This window comes from Lepus europaeus, chromosome 14, assembly GCF_033115175.1.
Source record: "Lepus europaeus isolate LE1 chromosome 14, mLepTim1.pri, whole genome shotgun sequence".
Classification (NCBI taxonomy): domain Eukaryota; kingdom Metazoa; phylum Chordata; class Mammalia; order Lagomorpha; family Leporidae; genus Lepus; species Lepus europaeus.
In genome coordinates, this window is record NC_084840.1 from 24,740,291 (window position 1) to 24,762,874 (window position 22,584).

Consider the following 22,584-nt stretch of genomic DNA (forward strand, 5'->3'; position numbering starts at 1 on the left):
AAAACTAGCATCTTTACAATTCTTAAATTGCTGTCCTGGTGGCCTATATCGCACGTGAGCCAATGCAATTGAATGTGGTTTAGAATGAAGCCAAGATGGATGCCCACCTCCCAATTGTAGGCACGCAACCCTGGAATGTCTCCTGGAAAAAAATGAAGTAAGCTCCTGGCAGTCTGTTGGGTTTGTCTGTTTTCAGCATAATTGCCTTCTCTCGCTTCCTAATACCCTTCAACCCTCTGAGAGTCTTTAATGCACAAAGTTCAACAAAAACACCTTCAGAACAGATTAGTTCTAATTATGTTTAATATTTGTTTGCTGCTTTATTGAATAAACTACGCTTGCCTTTTTTCAGAAAAAAAAAAAAAAAAGGAAATTCACTTAACTGCATGCCAGTCTCCCAAATTTTAAGTGTATAAATGAAATGGAAAACATTTATTACACAAATTTAATTACAATTCTAGGAAATAAACATGCAAATCAGATAGAGTTCAATCTGCAGATGCTAATCCTCACCCTTGATCTTGCTCCTTTCCTCCCTGGTTTTCAGGCTCTGCGCCTCCTTGGTTCCTGGGGAGCCAGGCAGCCAGAGGTTTGTCTTTCCACAGTCGGAGGATCACTGTTTTAAAGAAGTGTTATATTTAGCACATCTGGCGGAGTGCAGTAAACAAACATTACAGCCTCTGTAACACGTTCCTGCAGGTGCCTCCCCTCGGTTTTATTAGGTTTCTGCCTTCCAAGCCTCTGCGTTCATTACACCTGAAATGACCCATCTCGTCTGCGGAGCGGTCCCCAGGCAGAAGTTACCAATTCATGTTTCCAACAACAAACTCCGATGGAGCCCAGCACAGGGGGAAACTGCCGTGAGCGAAAGCATGGGATTCTGGGGCTGCAGTTACGTTCTCCTGACCAAGGACAACCTCCTTTATTACTTTCTTTTTATTTCCTGGGGGTGTTCCCCGCGGCTCCCCACGCAGAAAGAGTTGCCAATGCAAGCTGCAGCAGGACCTAGGCTGCTTTTTTTATACCTACAGATGCAGCCCAGGAGGGGAGCGGCGGGGCGGGCGGCGAGGGGAGCACACCGCTGGGTCCTGCGCGGACATCTGTTTCTCATCTCGGTTTGCTGTGGCAAAGGAGAAGAAAGTCTTTTGCAAAGGGTGGGAAAAGCACAGATTTTTTTTTTTTTCAAGTCGCACGCACACACAATAACAGCCACGAAACTAAACCAAATAAAGACAGACACGACGTCTCGGAAGGTTGCGGCGCGAATCCACGGCTCTGCCGGAGCCGAGCCCCCGGGGCCAGGGCGGGAGCCCGGGAGCGCGTGGGGTCCGGGCTGCGGGCTGGAGCAGGGCCCGCGTGTCCCCGGGCAGCGCGAGGGGAGGGGCGGGGAGGGGCGGCGGAGGGCGGGCGGGAAGCCGGGAAGGAGGCAGGGGCGGGCTGGGGTGGGGGTGAGGGGAAGGCGCCCCGTGTGCTTCCTGAGGAGCGGCGGCGGCGAAGGAGGAGGGAGCGCGGGCGCTTGTCATGTTCCCTCTCTCGCCCCGGGGGCATCCTGCACAGCCTCTCCTCGGAAATCCACGGGGAAATGGCAAACAGGATTGACGGGTTTCACGCGCTCCTAGCTAGACACAGCCGCTCATTACCATAACCGTCTGCGGCGACGGCGGCGCAGCGCCCCAGCCGCGGCGGGGACCTGCCGGGACCCTCGCCCGCCGCGCACCAGCGGCCGCCGCCGACCGGGCCGCCGGGCCGGGACCCGCGCCTCTGTGCACCGGCGGCCGCGCTGGCGCCAAGCCCGGAGCGGACCAGCGGCCGCCGCCTCCCCGCTGACCCCGCGGTAAGAGCCGGGCTGCGCGCGGGCCGCGGGGGCGGAGGGCCGGACGGCTCGGAGGGCGAGGGCAGGTGCCCCGGGGCTCCCGCCCGCGCGCCCCCGCCACCCCGGGGCTGCGCCGGGGCCGGCGGGTGGCCTGGCGGCGGGCCGGAGCGGGACCCGGGCGCGGCGTGGGGGCCGGGGCACAGCTGCGCGCGGAGGCGGCGCGGGCTTTTCCCGGGGCTGGCGTGCGCCGCGGCGCCTCTCCCAGGGCGGGAACCGCCGCCGCCGCCGCCGCCGCCTCCGGGGCTGCTTGCTCCGGCTGCCGCCCCCGAGCACGGAGCGGACCCCAGGGGCAGGTGCGGCCAGCAGCTCGCGGGGGGAGACCTCCGCTGGGTCTCCTCCTAGGGGACCGAGGTCCGCAGGAGGGAGGTCCCCAGATCTGGACGCCGCGGCGCACGGCAGGTGGGGAGGGAGGGGTTGTGGATGTCAGGAGCGCGCGTTTGCGAGAAAAAAGAATCGCTGCGGGAGCTGACACCTTCTGTCCCCCGCCACCTCCGCCCCCGCGCCCTCCTCCCAGGCAGCCGAGCCGCGCTGCGGGCGGCGGCGGCTCCTCTGTCCTCAGCTCACCTCCCCGGCGGGCTGGGGCTGCTGCCCGCCGGCTCCACGCCTCCGCCTCTCTCCCCCCTTCCTTCCCTCCCGCCTCCTGGGTCCCAGCAACTTTCCCGAATGCCCAGCTGCGGCCGCAGCAGCGGGGCCTCGGCGGCCTCGGACCGCTGGGAGGTGCGCGCTCGGGGCGCTCGGCGGCCGCGGCTCCGGGTGGGATGGGCCGGCGAGGAGGGAGGCCGGGCCGGCATCTGCTGCGGGCTGGAGCGCGGAGCCCGGGCCAGCCTCGCCAGAGCCCTGCCAACCGCCGTGAGTCACTTCCTTGGAATCCTACCTTTGGTGTTTATTTCCCTTAGAAGGAAACTTGGTTTAAGAAAAAAAAAAAAAGAAGAAGAAGAAGAAGAAGAGGGAGACGAAAAGAAAGAATAATAATAGCTCTTATTCTGCAGGAGAGGCGCAGGGCTCTGGCACCGTGGAAAGACAACTTGCCTTTGTTCCTAGACACTTGGGGTGCTGGTGACTTTCACGCGCAGCTCGCGAGCTGGGGAAGGGGCTCCGGGCTGCGGCGCTCGCCCCCGGGGGCTGGGGCTGTATCCGAGCACGAGCCTGGACGCCGTAGCCGCTGCCCGCCTGCAGGGGGTGGACCTTCCAAACCCAGGACCCTGACCTTGGGCCTCTGCTGGGAAGAGTCGGGGGCCGAACCAAGCCTCGGACACCCCGGCACCTCTCAGTGCTCCCTGGGTTCCAGCACAGCGTCCCCAACTCCACCGCCCAACCTGAAGCCCTCGGCCTCGCGGGGCTGGGGCAGAGAAATGCGCTTCCCAGGGCAGACAGGTGTACCGCAGGGACTGGCAGGAAAGCGACATCTGTCTGTTTGGAAGGGTTCAAGGCTGTCACTCCACCCACCGGCCCCTTCCAACACCGCCACGAGCCAGACAAGCTGTTGAGATTTTTGTTAGGGACAATGCGGAGGTCAGGGGGCTGGTTCCACCTGGCACACGCGTGAGAATGCTGTGCTGGCAACCGCAGCCCTGCAGCTCCCCTGGGCTCCTGGGCTCCAGCCAGTGCTCCCTGACTGCTGTGATGCGCTTCAGAAAATGCTGCCCGTTCTCCGAAGACACAGGAGAGGAGAGAGGCTTGGGCACAAAGTGACCAGAAGCCCCCCTCCCCCCTTTAGAGTCCAGAGGCCACTGGCTCAGGGCTGCCCTGGCCAGTGTGCCAGCTGCTCCTGTTAGCACCACCGTGGCACCAAAGAACTGACAAGCCCAACTCTTCCGGAAGAACCAATGTGTATAGAAATGCCTGGTGACTTTGCTATGAATGTTTGCTGGAAGAACTTGACATTTTAGCCCCCAGTCTCCTGGGGATGTTTGAGAGGTCGTTCATTCCACAACATCCACTCGGGTGACAGAACAGACTCTCAAGCACCTGCTGGTAATTCTAAGCACAGACAAAACACACTTTGAACATCCTCCATTTGGATCTGCCTGCCTCTGCCGGTAAAGAAATAAATGTTGCCACCATCTATACCCCTGGGGCTGTACTTAATTGTTATCAGCACATTGAAATTTTTAAAATTAACAGCACATAAATTTGTGGTCTTGAACTTCTGAATTCAGCAGCAGAATTATAATGTAAATCTCATACAGGGAGTAATGCCAGTTTGGATCCTTCCATGTGTTACAGATAAAAATTCCCATGAAACAATGGTGCTTAGTACTGCACAGTCCAGCTTTGCATGAGCGCTAAACTTCCCTTCTTACTTTGTTAACATCCTGGTGTAAATTCTAAATAGACCAGGAAGACTCCATTGCAAAATCTCCTCCCCATTCTCCAGTAATCCCAACTCATTCATGTTTTATTCAGATTTACATAAATCACTGGCAGAACGCAGCCTCCCCAGTTTAGGATGTTGCGTGTAACCGGTTTCCAATTCAAAAAAAGGAAACCTTACCAAAATTAGATATTGTAAACAAAACAAACAGGATAAAAACTATTATGTCACATTTCAAGTTCAAATGCATAATGATAGAATTTCATATGCTGGGAACAAGACTAACACATACCAACTCTGGAGTCCGGGACAATCAAGAGAGCTACTCCTCAAAGTCATTGAAATATAAACAAAGTGACCAACATCAAACAGTCCAGGATGGAGGATGTCCTAGTAAACACGAGGAGCCTGAGAATGCTTTTCCTTCCTAAAGGGTGTGGGGTTATCAACCTGCTTTTGTTTATCTGTCAGGAAAGTTCTCCGCAGGCCAGGGCTTGGAAAAGTGAGTGCCAGTTTCAAGCTGGATACTAATGGTTGCTGCCGATAGGAGAGGGCTACCGACTGATGCAAACTCCTAGCAATAGCATTTTCTGATAGGATCATCACATGAGCGCCTGCAAACTCCTAGCAATAGCATTTTCTGATAGGATCATCACATGAGCGCCTTCAAGGAAAAAAATACCAGGAGGTTTGATGCCTTGCTTGGATATGAAGTTTAAGGAGTGGGAGAACAGCTAAGTTTGATAAATCAATGTTAGGTTAAATTTCTTGGCTGATGCCTCAAAGAGAAAAGTAAATGGTATGCTCCACCATTTCTTTATAGAAAATTAATTGAACCTTTTTTTCTCTTTTGTGACAAGGTTTTCTAGTAAGCCCCTGCTGATGGCTCTGGGAAGAGCTTTGTGAAAGAGGAGGAGGTGGGTTAGCTGCCCAGATCAGCCCCCTTCTAGCCACTGACCTGGATGCGGTTCCTGTATGTCAGAAAGCCTGGCTTCATTCGTCACTGGGGTTGGAGCCGCATTTGAGACCAGAGGGAGAGAGGCCTGGGTGAAAGATCGAGTCATTGCTGCCAAGAGCTGCTGTGTTAGCCCCAGCACATTGTCACTTTAATGAAGCTGTTTGCCCTTCCCCTGGCGATTGCCAGCGTTTCCCTGGGAGTGGACCCTTGTCATAGCATGTAGGTAATGATAGTCTCCCACGAGACAATCAGAGAGGCCTCCGCAAAGCGACACGAGCTGTGTCATTTGGAAAAGAAAGCGAGAACCAGACCCTTGGTGTGTAGCTGAAAGACAGTCAATCTTCAGAAAGCTAGGCCTGACATCTCTTTGGTGACAGTTCTTTAAACTGCGAAGTCAGAGAGAGGAGGTTTGGTCTCCTAAGTAACGCTGCTCTGCTGGCCCCTCAGTCGTTTCGCTCTAATCGCAGACTTTCTTCTCCCTTGGACTCACTCCTCACCCCAGCTTGAGCCCAGCCTAGGACCAGGTGAAGACAAGGAATGCCCAGGAAGTGTGTCCCCCCCCCCCATACCCCTGCCACCACCGGCCCAGGTATGGGAGACCCAGGAGTGGGGCAGGGCAGAGGTGCCCCGCAGCCTGCTGGACCAGAGGAAGGGCGTGAACTGGAGGGAGGGGCAGCGAGGTGTTGCCTCTTGGGAAGTTCCTGCCTTGTGTCTGGGCTTTTGCAGTGTGAAGAGTTGTTGGCTGCCTCTGGCCCCGGAGCCCTGGCTCCTGTTTAATATTCTGCCTGCTCCGTTGATGTTGTGCTTGGCTCCTGTGGGACTGCAACTCACGGCTTGAAACTGGAGCCAATTTTCTGTCTTCATCTCGCAGTGTTTTGACTGGAGGCAGATCCAGTTCAGGCCGATCAGGGCTGGTGGAAACAACTACCAAGTGTCTCTGTGTCTGCCGCGCTCTGGGAGAAGCTGGAGGGAGCCCCAGAATGTTGGAGAGGAGCTGGCCTTGGCAAGCAGAGGAGGAGGGGGCAGGGGGCAGCGGAACACACTGAGCATCTGTTGGAATTACGGTGGAGGGTTCTGCCTCCCCACCCGTTTCTTTTGATTGATTAGTGGATTTCATCAAAGGAGACTCCCAGGGGATCGACTAGAAAATTGATTTTGCCTTATTAATAGAAAAGAAGCGCAAGGGTTTTGGCCCTGCCTCTTAGCGGTACGTTTTCTGCGGGAAGGTCAGGAGGAAAATGTGTTTAGAAGGCAAAGCAGCTGTCTGGAAGAGGGCTGAGGGGAATCTGGGAACAATAAGAAGTGAGGTTTTAAAGAGCCGCCCGTGAATGCCGAACACGGAGGCTGCGCTAGTAGCAGCAAGAGAGTTTGCCGAGGTCTTCTCTGGAAAAATAATCAAACGTTGCAGGGTGAAGGGGCGGACCAAGAAGTAAAAGTTTCCCAAAGCAAAGGGACGAAGATGCCAAACCCGTCCCCTGGCCTGCTCAGGAGGAGCGCTATTTTCTTTCCCCTTTTTTCTTTCCAGATCTGAGGCTGTCAGCGATGACTCTGGTTCTGTCCATGAATAGATTCTGCGAGCCCATTGTCTCGGAAGGAGCTGCTGAAATTGCCGGATACCAGACGCTATGGGAGGCTGACAGCTACAGAGGCCTGAGCCCCCCGGGGCCAGCCCAGGCTCCTTCGCAGGGAGACCGGGGGGCCGGGCCCCCTCTGGCAGGTATTCCCCCTTGATCCTCCTGGGCTGCCCTCTGCGGCCAGACTGGTGGACGGGAGGTGGTGGCTGGGGCGCTCTTCTCAGCCCAGAGCTAATGCTCTCAGGGCTTCCAGGACTGCCCACGCCCCTCTGGAAGCGAGCCCAGGGTGCCCAGGGGATGACAGAAGTGATAGTTAAATCGCAGTCAGACCTGCGTCCACCTGTGCCCCTTTGCATCTAAGTCATGCATCTAGATTTTTGAACCAAACCAAATATTGAAACTCTGGGTTTGGTTTTGGGTGGACTGTAGGGTTCTTTCAGGCTATGCAAGCCCTGGTGGGCGTGACAATGAAACCTGTGTCCTGTGAGACGTAAAGGGACGTCAGTGCTGCTCCTTCGGCCAGCAGCTATGTGCCTCTTCTCTTCAGAAGTGCGCCGTTGGTACTGGGTCTTGCAGGGGAACAATTTTAAAGCCAAGAAAACAGAAATGTGTTCTTCCTGGTCTTTTATTCTTATAGTCTAAGACAAGTTAGTTTGGACTTTTGTGTAGTGCTGGCTATTAAAAAAAAAAGAATATAAAACAAGTACTCAATGGAGCATGTTTTGATTTAAAAAAAAGCATTCAAAGCTGTGGTCTTTAATAACATGTAGACCTACTTTTAGTCATAATTGACTTGTTACATTTTTGAGAGTGAAAAGGATCCTAGTTACCTTACAAGTTTAAATTTTGTATTTTGAAAGAAGGAATGTCATAACTTCAGTGTGTAGGTGATCATCTGTCCAGTAACCTAGAGCCAGTGATACTGGGAAGTCCTTTGGTTCTCAGTGGTTACTGTTAACATGTATCCTTTGCACAGTGGTGTTATGTTATCATGGATGTAACTAAACAATTTGAATGAATAGTCATGTTATCTTAGAGTTGTTAACACTCTTCCCTTTTATGAATGTTGATGTTTGCCTGTGCCTAGAATTAAGTAAACTTAGTAAATGCTGAAATATGTCATTTTCTTCTGTAATTGCCCAGAAATCCTCACCTAGCCTGGGTCAGGATTCCATGTGATAGCAACTATCAAGATAAATGTTTATTTTTAATCACCACATGCACAGACAAATATGCAGCCAAGTTATCCTCTGGAAGGAAAGGAAAGGAAAGTATTTTGTTTGGAGAACCTCTGGCAAACCGCATGTCATTTGTCATATCTGATTTATTACCACAGGATCACATTACAGGGGAATTTCAAATCCTATAACAACATCCAAGATCACATACTTTAAGAGGAAGTATGTGGAAGAAGAGGATTTTCACCCACCACTCAGCAGCTGTAGCCATAAAGTATGTTTTCTTAATAGTCATTACTTTTATTAAGAGTTTAAGATACTTAAGTAACAGTTGCTTGATCCAGTTCCAGAAATTAAATTGTTTCACCCAAGCAATGAACATGAGCCACTTCTCAGTAGAGCCACATTAATCGTTGTCACTTTTTTGGGCCCTGTGTTATTTTTCATAAGTACTTGGAGAGAGAGCCAGAAAGAGATCTTTTCCCCTAGAAATAACAAAATTATATAAGCCAACAAATGTCTTCTTTGCTTATGATTTAATATTTCCCACGTAGTGTTAAGGGTTACAGGGATTCTGCTCTCTCCGTGAGTGGGGGAGGCACTCTGTTCTTTCCTTGCCTGCTATCCGCAGTCCGAGCTCTGATTCTTGTGGTGCCCATGGGGGGCTGTCCTGACCTCTTGGGGGCAGACTCAGCATCTCGTGTGCTTGCTAGGAGGAAAATGTGCTTCATTGGACATTCACGACATACGTTAAGTTTGTTGAAATACAGAATTCATTCCCAGGAGAGACCAAAGCTAACTTGTATGTGTGAGGGGACTTTCAAAAAGTTCATGGAAAATTACCATTATCTTTAAAAAATGTTTTTAAATTTATTTGAAAGGCAGAGAGAAACAGACAGAGACAAGGACAGGATCAGGGGAAGAGGTGGAGTTTTCCCATCTGCCAGTTCAGCCAGCAGGACTGTGCCAGGCCCAGGCCAGAAGAGAGAAACTCAGTCCGTGTCTCCCACGTGCGCGCCAAGGACCCAGCTGCTTGGGCCGTCACCTGCTGCTTCCCAGGGTGCACAGCTGCAGGAAGCTGGACAGAGAGTGGAGCCAGGACTGGCTGGAACACAGGCCCTTCACCATGGGCTGTCTTAACCCGTACACCAAATGCCTGTCCCTGGCATTAGCTTTTGGTTCTTTGCATCCACCAACTTTCTGAAGCTCCCTGGCACAGTAGGAAGATAACAGGATGCGGGAAAGTGGGAAACTAAGCTTCTGAAATAGTCGATTCTTTTTTCTTAATGATGCCTTCCCTGAAAGAACTATCCGTGATTAAATCCAGGGGGTATAGCCCCAGACCATAATTACCTGAAATGCAGGGAGAATGTTCAGTTCATTTTCCCCTCTGCCTCCTCCGTAGCCCCCATCCTTTCGATGTTGGTGTGAGCCTGCGTCCACAGACACTGGGCTTTGCCCTGCACGTGGAGTCCCTCCACGGATCAGTCTGGACTCGGTTCGCTCACAGCTCCTCAGGTTATGCCGTCCGCTCGCTTCTCCCGTGACCTCGGAGAACTGGTTCTGTGCAGTTGAGTTCCTTCTTAGTTTCGGCACGGTGCTGTGGCTGTGGCTGTCTCATGGCCCAGGAGCAAGTCCTCTCTTTTCCTCTCTGCATCTTTTCTCCTGCCTGGCCCCCACAGGAAGCCTGCTTTGGGCCTGCTGAGCCTCAGGAATCACTCTTGTTCTCTTCTCTAACAAGAGTCGTTGTAACCCAGAGGGCTAAACGAGGGACAGCGCTAAAAGCCAGTTCCTCGTAGGCTGGAGCAGCTGTGCAGTATGCCCGTTATGACCTGCATCTTGGCATTTAAAAAAAACCGTTTATTGGTGTACCATCTCTGACCATATGTGTCTGTGTGTGCATGTGTGTCTGTTTACACATGCATTGAAAAAAAAACCCACGTATCCTAGTATGGCTTGATGAATTTCACCGAACTGAGCCTTGCCAGGTAACCAACATGCAGCCAGCAACCAGAATCCTTCCTTGCGCCCATTTCTAGTCACTGTACCCTGTTCCCCAAAGTAGCTGCTCTCCTGGCTTCTAACAGCTTACGTTCCTGGTGCGTTTCGGCATCTTTCCCATTGGCTTATGAAAGAGTGAGCACCTGGCGGGGCCCTGCGGAGGCCCCTGGTGCTTGAGCACACGGTGAGTCAGGAAGGGCACAGGAGCCCCTGTGGGTGAGGAAAGAGGACTTCGGCAGCCCCGGGGACACCATCTCTAAACGAGCCACAGGGAACCTAGGCCATAGCCTTCCCAGACCCAGACACTGAAAAAAGAACCGCGATTCTGCTGATACCCGTATGGAGTCCGTGTCCTAAGCCTTCTCTCCCTGTTTTTGATTTTTAGACCATCTCAATTTTTGAGGAACGAGCCCACATCCTTTATATGTCCTTAGAAAAGCTCAAGTTTATTGATGATCCAGAAGTGTACCTCCGAAGGTCTGTCCTTATAAACAATTTGATGAAAAGGATCCACGGAGAAATCATCATGCAGAATAACTGGTGCTTCCCTGCCTGCTCCTTCAGCGGCGCCTCCGCCCAAGAGTGGTTTATGACGCAAGACTGCCCTTACCGCAAACGACCCCGGATGGCCAAAGAGGAGTGTGAGAAGTTCCACGCCTGCTGCTTCTACCAAGAGTGTGGTGGTCACTACCTAAATTTACCCTTCTCTGTCAATGCTAATGTCGGAAGTGCCTCCAACGCCGCCTCCTCTTCCGCTTCCTCTTCCTCTCCCCCTCTACCATTACCGAGTTGTTCCCACCAGGTGGATTTTGATGTAGGCAGTGCACCTGTGTACAAGAGTGATGGCCAGATACCTGCCAATGAAATCTTTGTTACTAATGTCAGGTCACTAAATGATGAGAAAGCAAATAATGACACCAGCAGAGATGGTGGCCCCCTCAGCCATGAACCTGTGGGAAATGACCTTGCTTTTGAGTGCAAAGGCCAATTTTATGATTATTTTGAGACTGGATATAATGAGAAAAACAATGTCAGTGAGTCTTGGAAAAAGTCCTTAAGGAAAAAGGAGCCTTCACCGAGTAGCAAACTGTGCTGCAGCAAAGGAAGTAAAATATGAGCCATCTTTGCCCCAAACTTTGACGCATGCCCAGCATGATCAATTAGCTCTCATAAATTTTATTTTGAATGGATTTTATAGTTTTGTACAACTGATAAAATTATGCCATGAACATGCCGTGTCATTTTAATGCCTGAAGAGCAGATTGCATTAAACATCTGTAAAGTAGGTATCAGCAAGCTACTTATCAATGTGGTGATTTTTACCAAGAAAACAGTTGACTTAATGCAGAAGAGTGTATCTTAGTTTTCTTACAGAAGAGACAAATAGATTAGATGGGGGGTGGAGACAGTGTGCCCCTCTGACATCCCCCAAGGAGCCTGTCACTAGCTAAGAACCTTCAACATGGTTGCCAATTAATTAGGTGGTTATTTGGCAAGCCAATCAATGTAACCAGCAAAGGATGTCTGCTTCTTCTACGTGATCCAGTTATTTTTTTCTAAAGAAAAGACTGAAGGCAGGGAGCTAGGTGAAATGGCTTCATGGTGCTGTTAAGTATTGGTATTTAGCAGTCTCTTGTGACGTGCAAATGGGATGTGATGGCATGAAACACACACCTGTCTCGGGGCGTCAGTCTACAGTCCGCGGAGGCCATGTTCCCTGCAGCTTCTTGACTGGCCTGTGATGGGTGATGAGGCTTGGAGAGAGGCGGTATACAGGGCGATTCTTGGTGCCTTACTTTATCTTAATTTTTGCCAATGTGAAAATTAAGGATGAATCAGAGTTATAGCAGGGATTTAACAAACAGGAAAAAAAAAACAGGGTGGATCAGTATGGTTTGGGAACTGTTAACTTTGAACTATTGTGTTCAACTTTTGATTCAACATCTCTCTTCTTCCTTTATTTTTGATGCCTGATTGCGTTTGGAGTTGGCATTTTTTGATAGGGACGGAGGGAACAATAGAGAGAGCTGTGAGAAACCAGCACTTGCTGCTTGAGCTCTTCTATGGCAATGGCCTGTTGCTGGGGTTTAGATTTTCTGGGTTTTGGGTTGTTTCTCTTTGGTTTGTTTCTTGTCCAATGAAGTTCATGAACCAGTGGCATGCATTATCTTTTCGTCTGTTTTGCATCATTTCACTTGTTTAGATTATCAAAGCATGTGGTTTTTTATATATGACTTTTGCTATTGATTACGAAGCACAATGTTAATCAATGATGTGGTGATCAATGAGGTTTATCTTAAAGAGTGTAAAGATTTTCGTTCTGGGAAAAGTTATTTTGGAGAAATGGGACTTCATCTGTAATAGTGACTATGTATTCGGTCAACATTCTCTGCAATAACATCTTTGATCTGTGCGTTGGCAAGAGTGTTCAGAGTGGCCCTCTGACTTGCCTGCCTTCCACTCCAGCCAACTGCTCCTGCTACACTGTATTCCAATTTCCAAGCCTACTCATGGACTTGAGCCTCTTAAACTCCAGAGGAACTAAATGCCAAACAGAGGAAATAAGTGAGTCCTCCCGGTTTCTCCAAGATAAAGCTTTTTAAAAGTATTGCTATTAATATTAAATATAGGTCTCATTCATACAGTGTATGAGTTGGATCATTTGGGCAGTTGTCCACAAGGACCAATTTTTGAAACATGTTCTTGTGTTATAGCGAAATAGTCTAGTATTGTTTTGTCCTTTATTTTCAATATTTGATAAACATTTGATGTTGAAAATTTAGATGATAGATGCTTGTATATGAATGTGTTGTAATAAAGTGAGGTTTTCTTGATATATATTTATTAAAAGGATCAAAACTCATTAAGGTTTTTTTTATTTTAGGTGGCTATTGGCTGTATTTCTCTTTTCCATTAGTCTCTCCCCTTCATAAAAGGTTAAAGCATCTAGAAACTGTAGTGGACAGCGGCCACACAGGAGTTTTAAAATAAAGGTATTTTAAGAGGCCAATCTAACACATGTTTTGGAATGGTCCTAGCTTATAGGTTTAGATTTCTGTTGCTTAAGAAGCACAATGTTAATAAATAATGTGGTGAGCAATAAGGTTGTATCTTAAAGTTGTAAGCTTTTTCCTTTTTTGGAAAGTTTCTGAAAAAAATGCGTAGCACAAAGCTGTGAATACTGAATCCTAGCTATTTCCCTTATGAAATGTCAAATTTTTCAAGACTAAGAGCCAGCTGTAAACAGTTACAATAACTACCAAGGATTGCTGATGGTATTCTGTACAATTTCGTATTGATGTTATTCTTGGAAGCTAATATTTTATTTGATAAAGGGAGAAGGCAAGTTGATAGCTCATAAGCTCATGCATTGGTCACATGTAGCATTCTTATTAAGAGTATCAGACCTCATGGAGATTTACATATGGACGATAAGACTTACGCTTTTGCTTTTTCAAAGCTCCTACCGTCGCCAGTGTTTTTCCTGATGGCCAAAGCTGTACCATGAGAAGCTGGTGATGGTGGATAGGTCTCACCTGAGCTGGCGGTGCTGCTCAGTGGAAGCCACTAGAACTGCATCTTTGCAGAATGATTGGTGCCTTCCAATCCAGGAACATAAACATCTTTTGTATCCAGGATATTTCCAACACCTAAAATCAACTATTTTTCTTTATGAAAAAAGAATCCCTGACACCAACCTATTACAAACATTGTCCTGTGGCTAGTCGGAGGGCTTGGGGGTCTCTTGGCTCCTACTGTGGCCTCTGACTGTCCAGCTTTGTCATTTCTATTCATGACATCTCCAGTTAGATTATTCTGGGGTGGCCAAGGCTTCCCTTCCGAGTAAGTGAAAGCTATTTGTTGGGTTCTTGAGACTTGGAGAAGGTGTGATGTCCTCCACCACCCGAGCCTGCTGACCGCGCCAGCAGGAAGCCCCTCGCATAGCTGTGCTTGGCTTTAAGGAAGGTTTGATGTGGCAGAATCCAAACTCTTAGGCAGATTAAAGGCGATCTCGGCTTATGAAGGTGGTCCTGCTCCCCAGGAGTGCTCTCCCTCTAGGCGTTGAAATCCTTAGCCTGCGTCTCCTGTTCTTCCTTTCTAAAAGTGGGTGCTTGTAGAAGGTGGTCTGCCAGACCCACTTCAGACAGGTAAAGGAATCATGCTAGGTTCCCACTCCTAAAATCCTGTGGTTCAACGCTTCACCTGGAAGGGGTTCTGAGGACTGAATTGCAGGAACAAGAGCCTGGGAGCAAAGTAAACAATTGGAAAACCAGCAGAAGCTGCTGTTTAACACGCAATCAACAGTTAGGGTAAAACACCTTTGCATGCTTTGGCCTGACCTTTTAAGACAACACAAATTGAGAGAGCTTTACAAGCTACTTTGTTAAACAAATGCAGAAGCAAGTGGATGAAAAGTACTTATTTTTAGAGCTCCTGGTTAACTCTGGCAAAGCATGGCTGCAGCCCCTCCAGTCATGAGTTTGATCACTTCCTTTCTGTATATCAGAAAGAGAGCAGAGGACAACGCAGTAGAAACGACATGGGAGTTAAGAGACGTCAACTTCACAACAAACATCAAAGATACCAGGATGCCTACGTGATACAGCTGGGCTTTTACGTGCCTGAAACTGAGCAGGAAACGTTTTGGGGAAAAATAGAGTTGTTCAAATCCACTTTTATGACAGCCCCTTAAACTTCTGAAGTCCTTCCATTTGTAGTTAAGGTTGTCACCTCTCTGCCAGTTTTACTAGGTCCTGTCCAAGACAAGGATTCAGCAGGGCACTAACGATGATGGTTTAAACTAGATACAGGACTGTCCTATGAAGAGAATAAAATCAGTTTTTAAATAATAAGAGATGATGTATGGTTTCTAGTCATTCATTTTATGATTGCTGTGTTTTGGTTCTGCGGTTTAAAATAAATGCGTTGAGAATCTGTAAGTTACTACAAGATGCCTCTGTTGCCTCCTTGAGAGTTACAATGTGTAAGCAAGGTATGAGCTCTAAGACTTCTCCATTTTATGACAGAGCTACATGACCTGGGGTGAAACAGTTGCAAGTTTAGAGATGGTTTCCAGCCCTGGGTACTTGCCATTTTTTAGTTGGGAGAACTCACTTAGCAAAAGCACTTGCAAAGATGTAAGTTCTGAACACTTGAAGCTCACATCCTGCCATAAAGTGCATCAGCAAGTGAGTTTAATAAAACATGCTGTTTAAAATAGTCTGCAATTTCCTGTTTCTGCGTTTCCCTTCAGTATCTGTGACAAGCTGAAGAAGGATGACTAAACGGAGGGAATTTACACAAGCTAGTCTGGTGGTGTTTGCAAACCATCGCCATGAGCTTCATCTTCTTTGGTAAACAATTCTCTGGTGGGCTGTCTATGGTTGGTTTTTTTTTTTTTCCCCCCTGGGTGTTGATCCAATTTGTTAATTTTGAAAATGCAAGCTACTTATCCATAGCCTGAAAACACCTGCTTTTGACCACAATGAAATGAATAGAACGTATGGAGATGTATTAGTCATTTCTCATGAAATTTCCCCTATTTCTCAACCCATTTTAATAACTATTCCCTGATTTTAAATGATAAAATCTTAAAAAAAACACCACGTCTGGGGAAGAGAACACACATACCAGAACTTACAGAGATGTTAAGTTGTGATCTTGCTTCCTGCAAAGATCCCCCAAGACAGTGGGCAAATATGAGAACTTGGGAAAGAAGAGGTACAAGGTACTTGATGGCCCTGGCTGCCAGGACTAGACCGGGCTTTAGCAGCCACTGCCTCCATCCAGATCATTCTATGGGAGGAGCATCAGGCATGTGGTGGTCTGCTGCCTCCTCCCACCAGCTCACACAGGAGCCCAGCCCTGACTTTGCAGATGCCCTTGAGGCAATGGTAAGAAACTAAGGTCAGCTGTGGTGTGGCTTTGCAATAAACCCACCAAACTGTCTTTAGGGCTAAGAGGAGGCCTCAGCCCAAGGCACTGCTCCCCTGTTGGTTCTGGCACAGAGACAGAGGGTCTCTCATACATAGTTGAGGACTGAGAAAGTGGGGTTTGGAGCCAGACAGTCGGCCTTGAAATCCTAGTTCTGCCATTGTTGTGCAAACCTGGCCTTGGCCAAAAAGCCACTTTTCCCTGGTTTCCTTGTCTGTAAAGTGGGGTGGCACATGGAATTCACCTCATGAGGCTGAATTAAAGGCTCTAATACTGGGGGAGTGTCTGGCTTTGCCAGGATATGCAATCAGAGTGAGCCTGTGTAACTTTCCCATTGCTATCCATTACTGCCCTGAAGGCCCCAACAGTGCCAGACCCTCCTTTAGGTGCAAAGAGTGTTCACCTTCTTGAATTCTGTACAGTGACCTTGAAGTTAAGTGGTTGGGTGGTGTCAAACTCGGGGTCCTAGGGCTCTTAAGCTACTACAATAGTAGGCACTGGGAGGCTGGTGTTGTGGCCTGGGCTTCCCATATGAGAATGCTGGTTCTAGTCCTAGCTGCTCTGCTTTTGACCCAGTTTCCCACTAAAGTACCTGGGAAGGCAGCAGAGGATGGCCCAAGAGGATGGCTTGGGCCCCTGCCATCATGTCGGAGACCCAGATGGAGTTCCTAGCTCTTGGCTTCAGCTTGGCTTAGCCTTAGCTATTGCAGCCATTTGGGGGAGTGAATTAACAGATGGAAAATCTCTCTCTCTCTCTCTCTCTTTCTCTCTCTCTCACTCTCACCTTTCAAATAAATAAACCCTTTTTAAAAAGGTAGTCGTTGGTATCCCTAAGGTATGTTTAGTATTCCACAAAACCCATTGCATGCTGCACAGGCTAATCCATGTCAGCTTTCCTTACCTTTGGCTGGAATAAAATTTATCATCATCTGAGAATGAACTCTGGGAAAATGAAGGCATTTTTTAAAAAAAGATTTATTTTGTTTATTAGAAAAGCAGAGTTTATGGGGGATGGGAGGGGACCTTCCATTCACTGGTTTACTCACCAAATGATTGCAATGTTGGGGAGGTGGGCCAGTCAGAAGCCAGAAGCTTCTTTCAGGTTTCCCACATGAGTACAGGGGCACAGGGACTTTGGCCATCTTCCACTGCTTTCCCGGGTATGTTAGCAGGTAGCTGGATCAGAAGTGGAGCAGCTGGAACATGAACTGGGGCCCATAGGGGATGCCATCACTGCAGGCAGCAACTTTACCCTCTGTGCCACAGCACCAGCCCCAAGGCATTATTTTTAATAAATGCAATTTGGTTCTAAGAATCCTTCAGAACGCTGTGTGGAGAGAATGACAGGTGTCCCTCACAAGTGAAGGGATGAAAACCCACTGACCTCTGATTCATCCCCAGGATTTGCCAAGGTTCACATTGACTCAGTTACTGTGTTGAATGGCTCTCTCCGACCTTGGTTTTATTTGGAAAACAGCACAGTAAAAAGTAAAAAAACTTGGAAGGGAATAATTTAGACTCACCACTCTTCCTCGTGTTGCTGTCCCTGATAATGGGGCCAAAGCAGAATTTTCTGGACAATGTTGAGGACATGGCCTATCAAAAATAACTAGGATAGTTTCTACTTATAAAATCTAAGTTCAAAAAGCAGATCAGCCAGGGAGTGGTTATTACTATAGCAAACTCGCATCACTTTCTATGCTGCCATTAAACTTGAACCCAAGAGAGGGTCTCAAAATAGGATGCTACCTCCAAAATTGTGTTTCCATCTCTTTCCGTGTTTCCAGGGTGTATTTTTCTACAAGGTGAGGTATGCCTGTAGTGATGCTGACCAGTAGATCCTAACATGAGAACAAAACTGAACTATGTGGTTTGGGAATGAGAACTGGGCACGAGAGTGTAGTGAAAGCAAAGGCATGGCTGTGCTGTGGGTCCCAGGACTTCGTTGCAACAGTCTCTCCTCCAGCACCATGGGGCTCTGGGTTCTCATCACTGGCAACAGCAGTTAACATGTGAGCCAGCTGAGACATGGCATGGGCCAGGGCATGTAGGCTGGCCAGCTCTAAACCCTTGGCCTCTTAGTGTTGGGAAACCCAGCAGCTGGAGTAGATACTTTTATGCAGTGATTAGGATTCCAAGGAGTAAGGATGATCAATTAGGATTCTCAACCAGCCCAGCTCTGGCCTAGCTGGTTTTAGCCAAGATGACTGAATGTAAAAGGGACATGGGGCGTCTCTGGGAGCTGAGATGCCATTCTAGTCTCCACATGGGTGGCAGAAACCCAGTCACATGCACCATCATCGCTGTATGTCAGTCTGTATCAGCTGGTAGCTCGAGTCAGAAGTCAGAGGCAGGAATCAAATTCAGCCACTCTGTTACGGCACGCAGGCGTCTGAACCACTACGCCAAACACCTGCTCCTGACTATGCTCACTCTCATTCTAGATCAGACAACTGGAAACTCATTGTAGAATTTTCTGATTCACTGTCTTGGGGTCTATTGTATTGATTGCTGGTCAGATGCTATCCCTTGACCACAAGATTACCATCAGGTTAGTGGTTCTTGCCCAGCTCTGCCACCCACTGGCTGTGACACCATGCACAAGCCCTTGAACTTCTCTGGATCTGAATCTTCCCTCCACCAGGCAAGGTTGGATTCAAAGCGCCTCTGACATTGTTCTCTGGCCCTAGCATTCTGGATTCCAACAACCTGGGCTGTTTCCAAAGATTTTCTCTTGATTTCCTCTTCTTCCCCAGGATGCTGTTCCCGTTGCACCCCCACCCCCCATCCTGCCCCTCTCCTCCCCAGTCAAACAGACGCTGCTCCTGGATGCTTCTTAAAGGAGGGCTCTCTGCAATTTCTGCACATGGCTGCAAACGTATTGTCTATGCTCCAGAAAGGCGCGCTCCTCACCCTCAATCCAGTGAGCTCACACCTCGGCCCAGCCCATTAACTCGACCTGCCCGGAGCCAGCTGGGCGCGGCACTGCACCCGTTTGGGCATCGGCTGGGTCTTGCTTGGAGCAGCCAGCAGGCCTGCACCACGCGGGGATCCCCGAACCCTCTTCTCTCCCATGCCGCTGCCTAATGAAAACAGACTTCCCTTCTCTGTTTTATGAAGACAGTCCTTGCAGCTGTGACTATAACTGCTTTTTTTTTTTAATTCCATACCAGCCAAGATTATGGTCCCATAACCCAATTAGTGTCATTTGGTGGTGGTCCAAGGGCTCCTGTGCACGAGCTTTAATTTGGGGATCCCCGGAGGCTGCACTTCACATCTGTAGCCGGCCTGTTCTTCCTCTCCCCTCATTTGCTCGAGGTTTATGGGAGGATTAGCTGTGTGGTCTGCGAGGCGGCTGCCTCTTTCATCCGCTCCGCGCGCTCGAGCCGCCTTTTACTTTTCATCAAGCCCTGGCACCTGGGCGGGCAGCCCGGGCGACTGGAAGGAATCAGGGGGTGCCCTGCAGGCCGCGTGGGGGAGGGGCACGGGGCAGGGCTGCGGGCCAGGCGGCTCCCCACGCGGCCAGGGCCCGCCGGGCGGGGATCGCGGGCGCCGCGCGGGGTGCCCCCACCCCGCCCCCACTCTGGCTGGCGAGGGCTTCGGGCGCTCATTGTGCAGGCAGCTGGCACCAGCTGGGAAGGCGAATTAGCATAACAAAGAGCCCGAGCGAGCGCGGCGCGGCCCGGCGGGGGCTCTGCCGAGCGCCTCCGGCTCGGGGCGGGGGAGGCGCGGTCCCCGGCAGCAGCGCGCCCCGGGTCGCCCCGGCCGGAGACCCTCGGAGCGGCGGGGCCGGCCCCCCGCGGGCGCTCTCGGCCTGATTCGGACCGCAGGGCTCGCGCGGAGAAGACGGCGGGTGTGCGGGGGGGGGGGGGGTGCGGATCGCTGCTCCCAGGGTGTGGGAGTGCGGGTGGTTGGCGGCCGCCCGCAGACGCGAGGGGACTCGCAGCCCCCGCCCCCGGGGGGTCCCTTTGTTCCTTTCCCCGGATCTGGCGGTGGTTTCGTGTACATCACCTGTTCCCAATCCTGGCCGCCCCTCGGACCCTGTCCCGTCCCCTCCCGGGAGCTTTCCCCAGGGCTCTGGCTCCCATCCACTCCAGGGTCTCGAGACCAGCTGGCCTGGTTGCGGCCGGGCCAGCGCCGAGAACCGCTGGGCCGTCTGGGCCTTGGAAGCTCTTCCTTCGCCTTCGCCAGCAGAGGTCAAGGGCACAGCCCTCCGGCCCCAGCGCCACAAAGAGGCACTGCATTCAAAGAGCGGCCCAATCCCAAGCTGACCGGGACCACGGAAGGACGTACGACCAGAAAACGGCCGAGGCACCTTCTGCGCCGCCTGCGACCCAGGGCACCTCCTCCCCATCCCGGCCGTCCCTGGCACGTCCCCTTCAGACTCCAGCACCCTCCCGTGGGAAGGGAAGACGTGTGCACGCGCGCGTGCTCTGTCTCCCAGAAGCTGCCAGCTGCTACGAAGCCCCGGACGGGGGCAGGGACCTAGGGACCACGGAGCTGCACCTCCGCGCCTCGGGTAGCGCGCCTAGGCCTCGCCGCGCTGCACCAAGCCGGTTTCCCGGTTGCGGGAGCCAGGCGGCTGGTGGGTGGCTGCTCGCCCACGGGGCCACAGGATCCCTCGCCTGAGCTGCAGTGCCAGTCCCGAGCTCCCCTAGTACCCAGAGGTGCGCCTTTCGCGAAGGCAGGCCCGGGCAGCTGCCTTAGCATCTCCAAGCTCCCGAGAGGCACGGGCTTCTGAGACCACCCAGCCACCCTCCTCCCGGCCAGGGAGACAGAGGCCCCGGGAGGCAAGCGACACCGGCCCAGCCTGCTGCGCTGGGGGCATGCTCTCCAGGGAGAGCCGGCTGCAGCCGCTGGAATGCAGGCGGCGCCGGCCCTGGGAGCCCACAGGAGAGCAGAACAGGGTTGAGCCCCTGGACCCCCAGTTCAAGAGCCGGGCAGGTGCCCTGAGGGGCTGGGGGTGGCTGTTGCTGTTATTAAGAGTTCGGAATTCTCGGAGGTTCTAACAACTGTGTTCATTCTCAATAAATGGCTTCTTAATAATCGTTTTAATTAGCAAAAAGGCTGTCTTATTAAAGCTAATTAAAGGCAATTTGGGAACCTTATTTTCATACAATCATAAAATTAGAGAAACAAGAGGCTGGAGAAATGGGGAGTGTCTTAGCTTTTCTGCAGGGACCAGGGAGGAGCTTGGGAGGAGACCCTAACCCCAAGCCAGGTCTGCAGGGCCCAAGTGCTCAGTGGGTGAGCCAGGATCCCTGGAGTCAGTCTCAGATGGGGGCCAAATGCGGGGAGGGCTCTTCTGTCCACCTCACCTAACTGGAGCCTGAGTCACCCAAACCCCTCTTCCTCTGCTCCCACAGGGAGTCCATTCTCTTCCTCCGGTTATCTTCAAGTTGGCACAGAGGGCTCTGCTAGGCACTCTGCCACTGCACCTTCCCACTCGTGCCCAGAAGCACCCCGTGGTCCCCCAGCATTGCCTCCCCATCCATTCAATGGCCCATAGTCCTAAATCGGTAGCCTAACAGGTGCGCTTAACCTCTAGGCCTGACTCTCAATGCCTTCCAGCCCTCAGTCCAGGCTACCTTCTTCTCATGGCCTCTCCCTGCCCTGACTTACACAGTCATTTCCCCTCAAGGCCAATCAAGATGCACATTTTGTTTGAAGCTTCCAGGGCTCCCGTAGGCCTGTTCCATGATATATAAAATGTAATGTTCAGCCAGAATCATGGTTTGGGGCTTTTTGTTTTTAGACAGCCATTATAAAGCAGGAATCCAACATGGGGTTCAGCCTAAGAGAACGTAGTTAACAATCTTGCCTTCACACATCTTTCAGCAATGTCTTGATTTCTCTAAGATCTCTCGTGAGTAACCTGAGGCTAAGGATGATACCCACATGACCAAGTTGTTGGGATGTATAACAGGTAACAGGAAGTCAGGGAAATCCCTCTTCACAATAGCAGGTGCATCACACCTTGAGTTCTGTGATCCTTGTTCTTGTTGACATGGGGGCCAATGTAGGAAGTATGTGTCACCCTCCAAGAAGAGAGTCCATCAGAGGGATCTCCTGGCTGTCTGAACTCTCATCAGCCTTGGAGCCCGCCCTCTGTCCCTTCTCTTTAGGATCCTTTCCAAATTCTCTGGGTCCACAGGATACTGGTTCATGGGCACATCCTTCCTGTAAGTGTCCAGCCTCAACAGTACAGAAGAAAGGCACTGGACAAGGGGGCGGATCCTTGCCTTCTTACGTGAAGTTTCCCAGCCTCCATTCTCAGCGAGCCTCATAAATAACATTGGCAGGAATCCAGCAGATTAAAAGAGCCCACCAATAAACCCTACCACAGCACCAAGAATTTTTTAAAAATTTCTTTTCATGGCCAGCGCCACGGCTCACTAGGCTAATCCTCCGCCTTGCGGCGCCGGCACACCGGGTTCTAGTCCTGGTCGGGGCGTCGGATTCTGTCCCGGTTGCCCCTCTTCCAGGCCAGCTCTCTGCTGTGGCCTGGGAGTGCAGTGGAGGATGGCCCAAGTGCTTGGGCCCTGCACCCCATGGGAAACCAGGAGAAGCACCTGGCTCCTGCCATCGGATCAGCACAGTGCGCCGGCCGCAGCACGCCAACCGCGGAGGCCATAGGAGGGTGAACCAACGGCAAAAGGAAGACCTTTCTCTCTGTCTCTCTCTCTCTCACTGTCCACTCTGCCTGTCAAAAAAATTTTTCTTTTCATTTTTTTATTTGGATGGCAGGGATA

General features: G+C 50.8%; 1 protein-coding gene across 2 annotated transcripts; it reads left to right on the forward strand.

Annotated features, from left to right (window-relative positions):
- The first annotated feature begins 1,768 nt into the window (after positions 1–1,768).
- Positions 1,769–14,821, forward strand: SERTAD4 (SERTA domain containing 4). Of its 2 annotated transcripts, none has more exons than XM_062210287.1 (4): positions 1,769–1,834; positions 6,671–6,862; positions 8,056–8,171; positions 10,284–14,821. In XM_062210287.1, exons 2-4 carry the CDS (start codon positions 6,688–6,690, stop codon positions 11,013–11,015), a joined length of 1,023 nt encoding a protein of 340 aa, XP_062066271.1. In that variant the 5' UTR covers positions 1,769–1,834; positions 6,671–6,687; the 3' UTR covers positions 11,016–14,821. The 2 variants fall into 2 exon arrangements, with proteins under 2 accessions (XP_062066271.1, XP_062066272.1); XM_062210288.1 differs by lacking the exon at positions 1,769–1,834 and adding an exon at positions 4,731–6,352.
- Positions 14,822–22,584: the final 7,763 nt, after the last annotated feature.

Excerpts from the sequence above, each read along its gene's own strand:
- SERTAD4 (XM_062210287.1), top strand. The coding sequence starts at position 6,688 with ATGACTCTGGTTCTGTCCATGAATAGATTCTGCGAGCCCATTGTCTCG. Across the intron at positions 6,863-8,055 it reads GGCCGGGCCCCCTCTGGCAG|GATCACATTACAGGGGAATT; the intron begins GTATTCCCCCTT and ends TTATTACCACAG. Across the intron at positions 8,172-10,283 it reads TCAGCAGCTGTAGCCATAAA|ACCATCTCAATTTTTGAGGA; the intron begins GTATGTTTTCTT and ends TTTGATTTTTAG.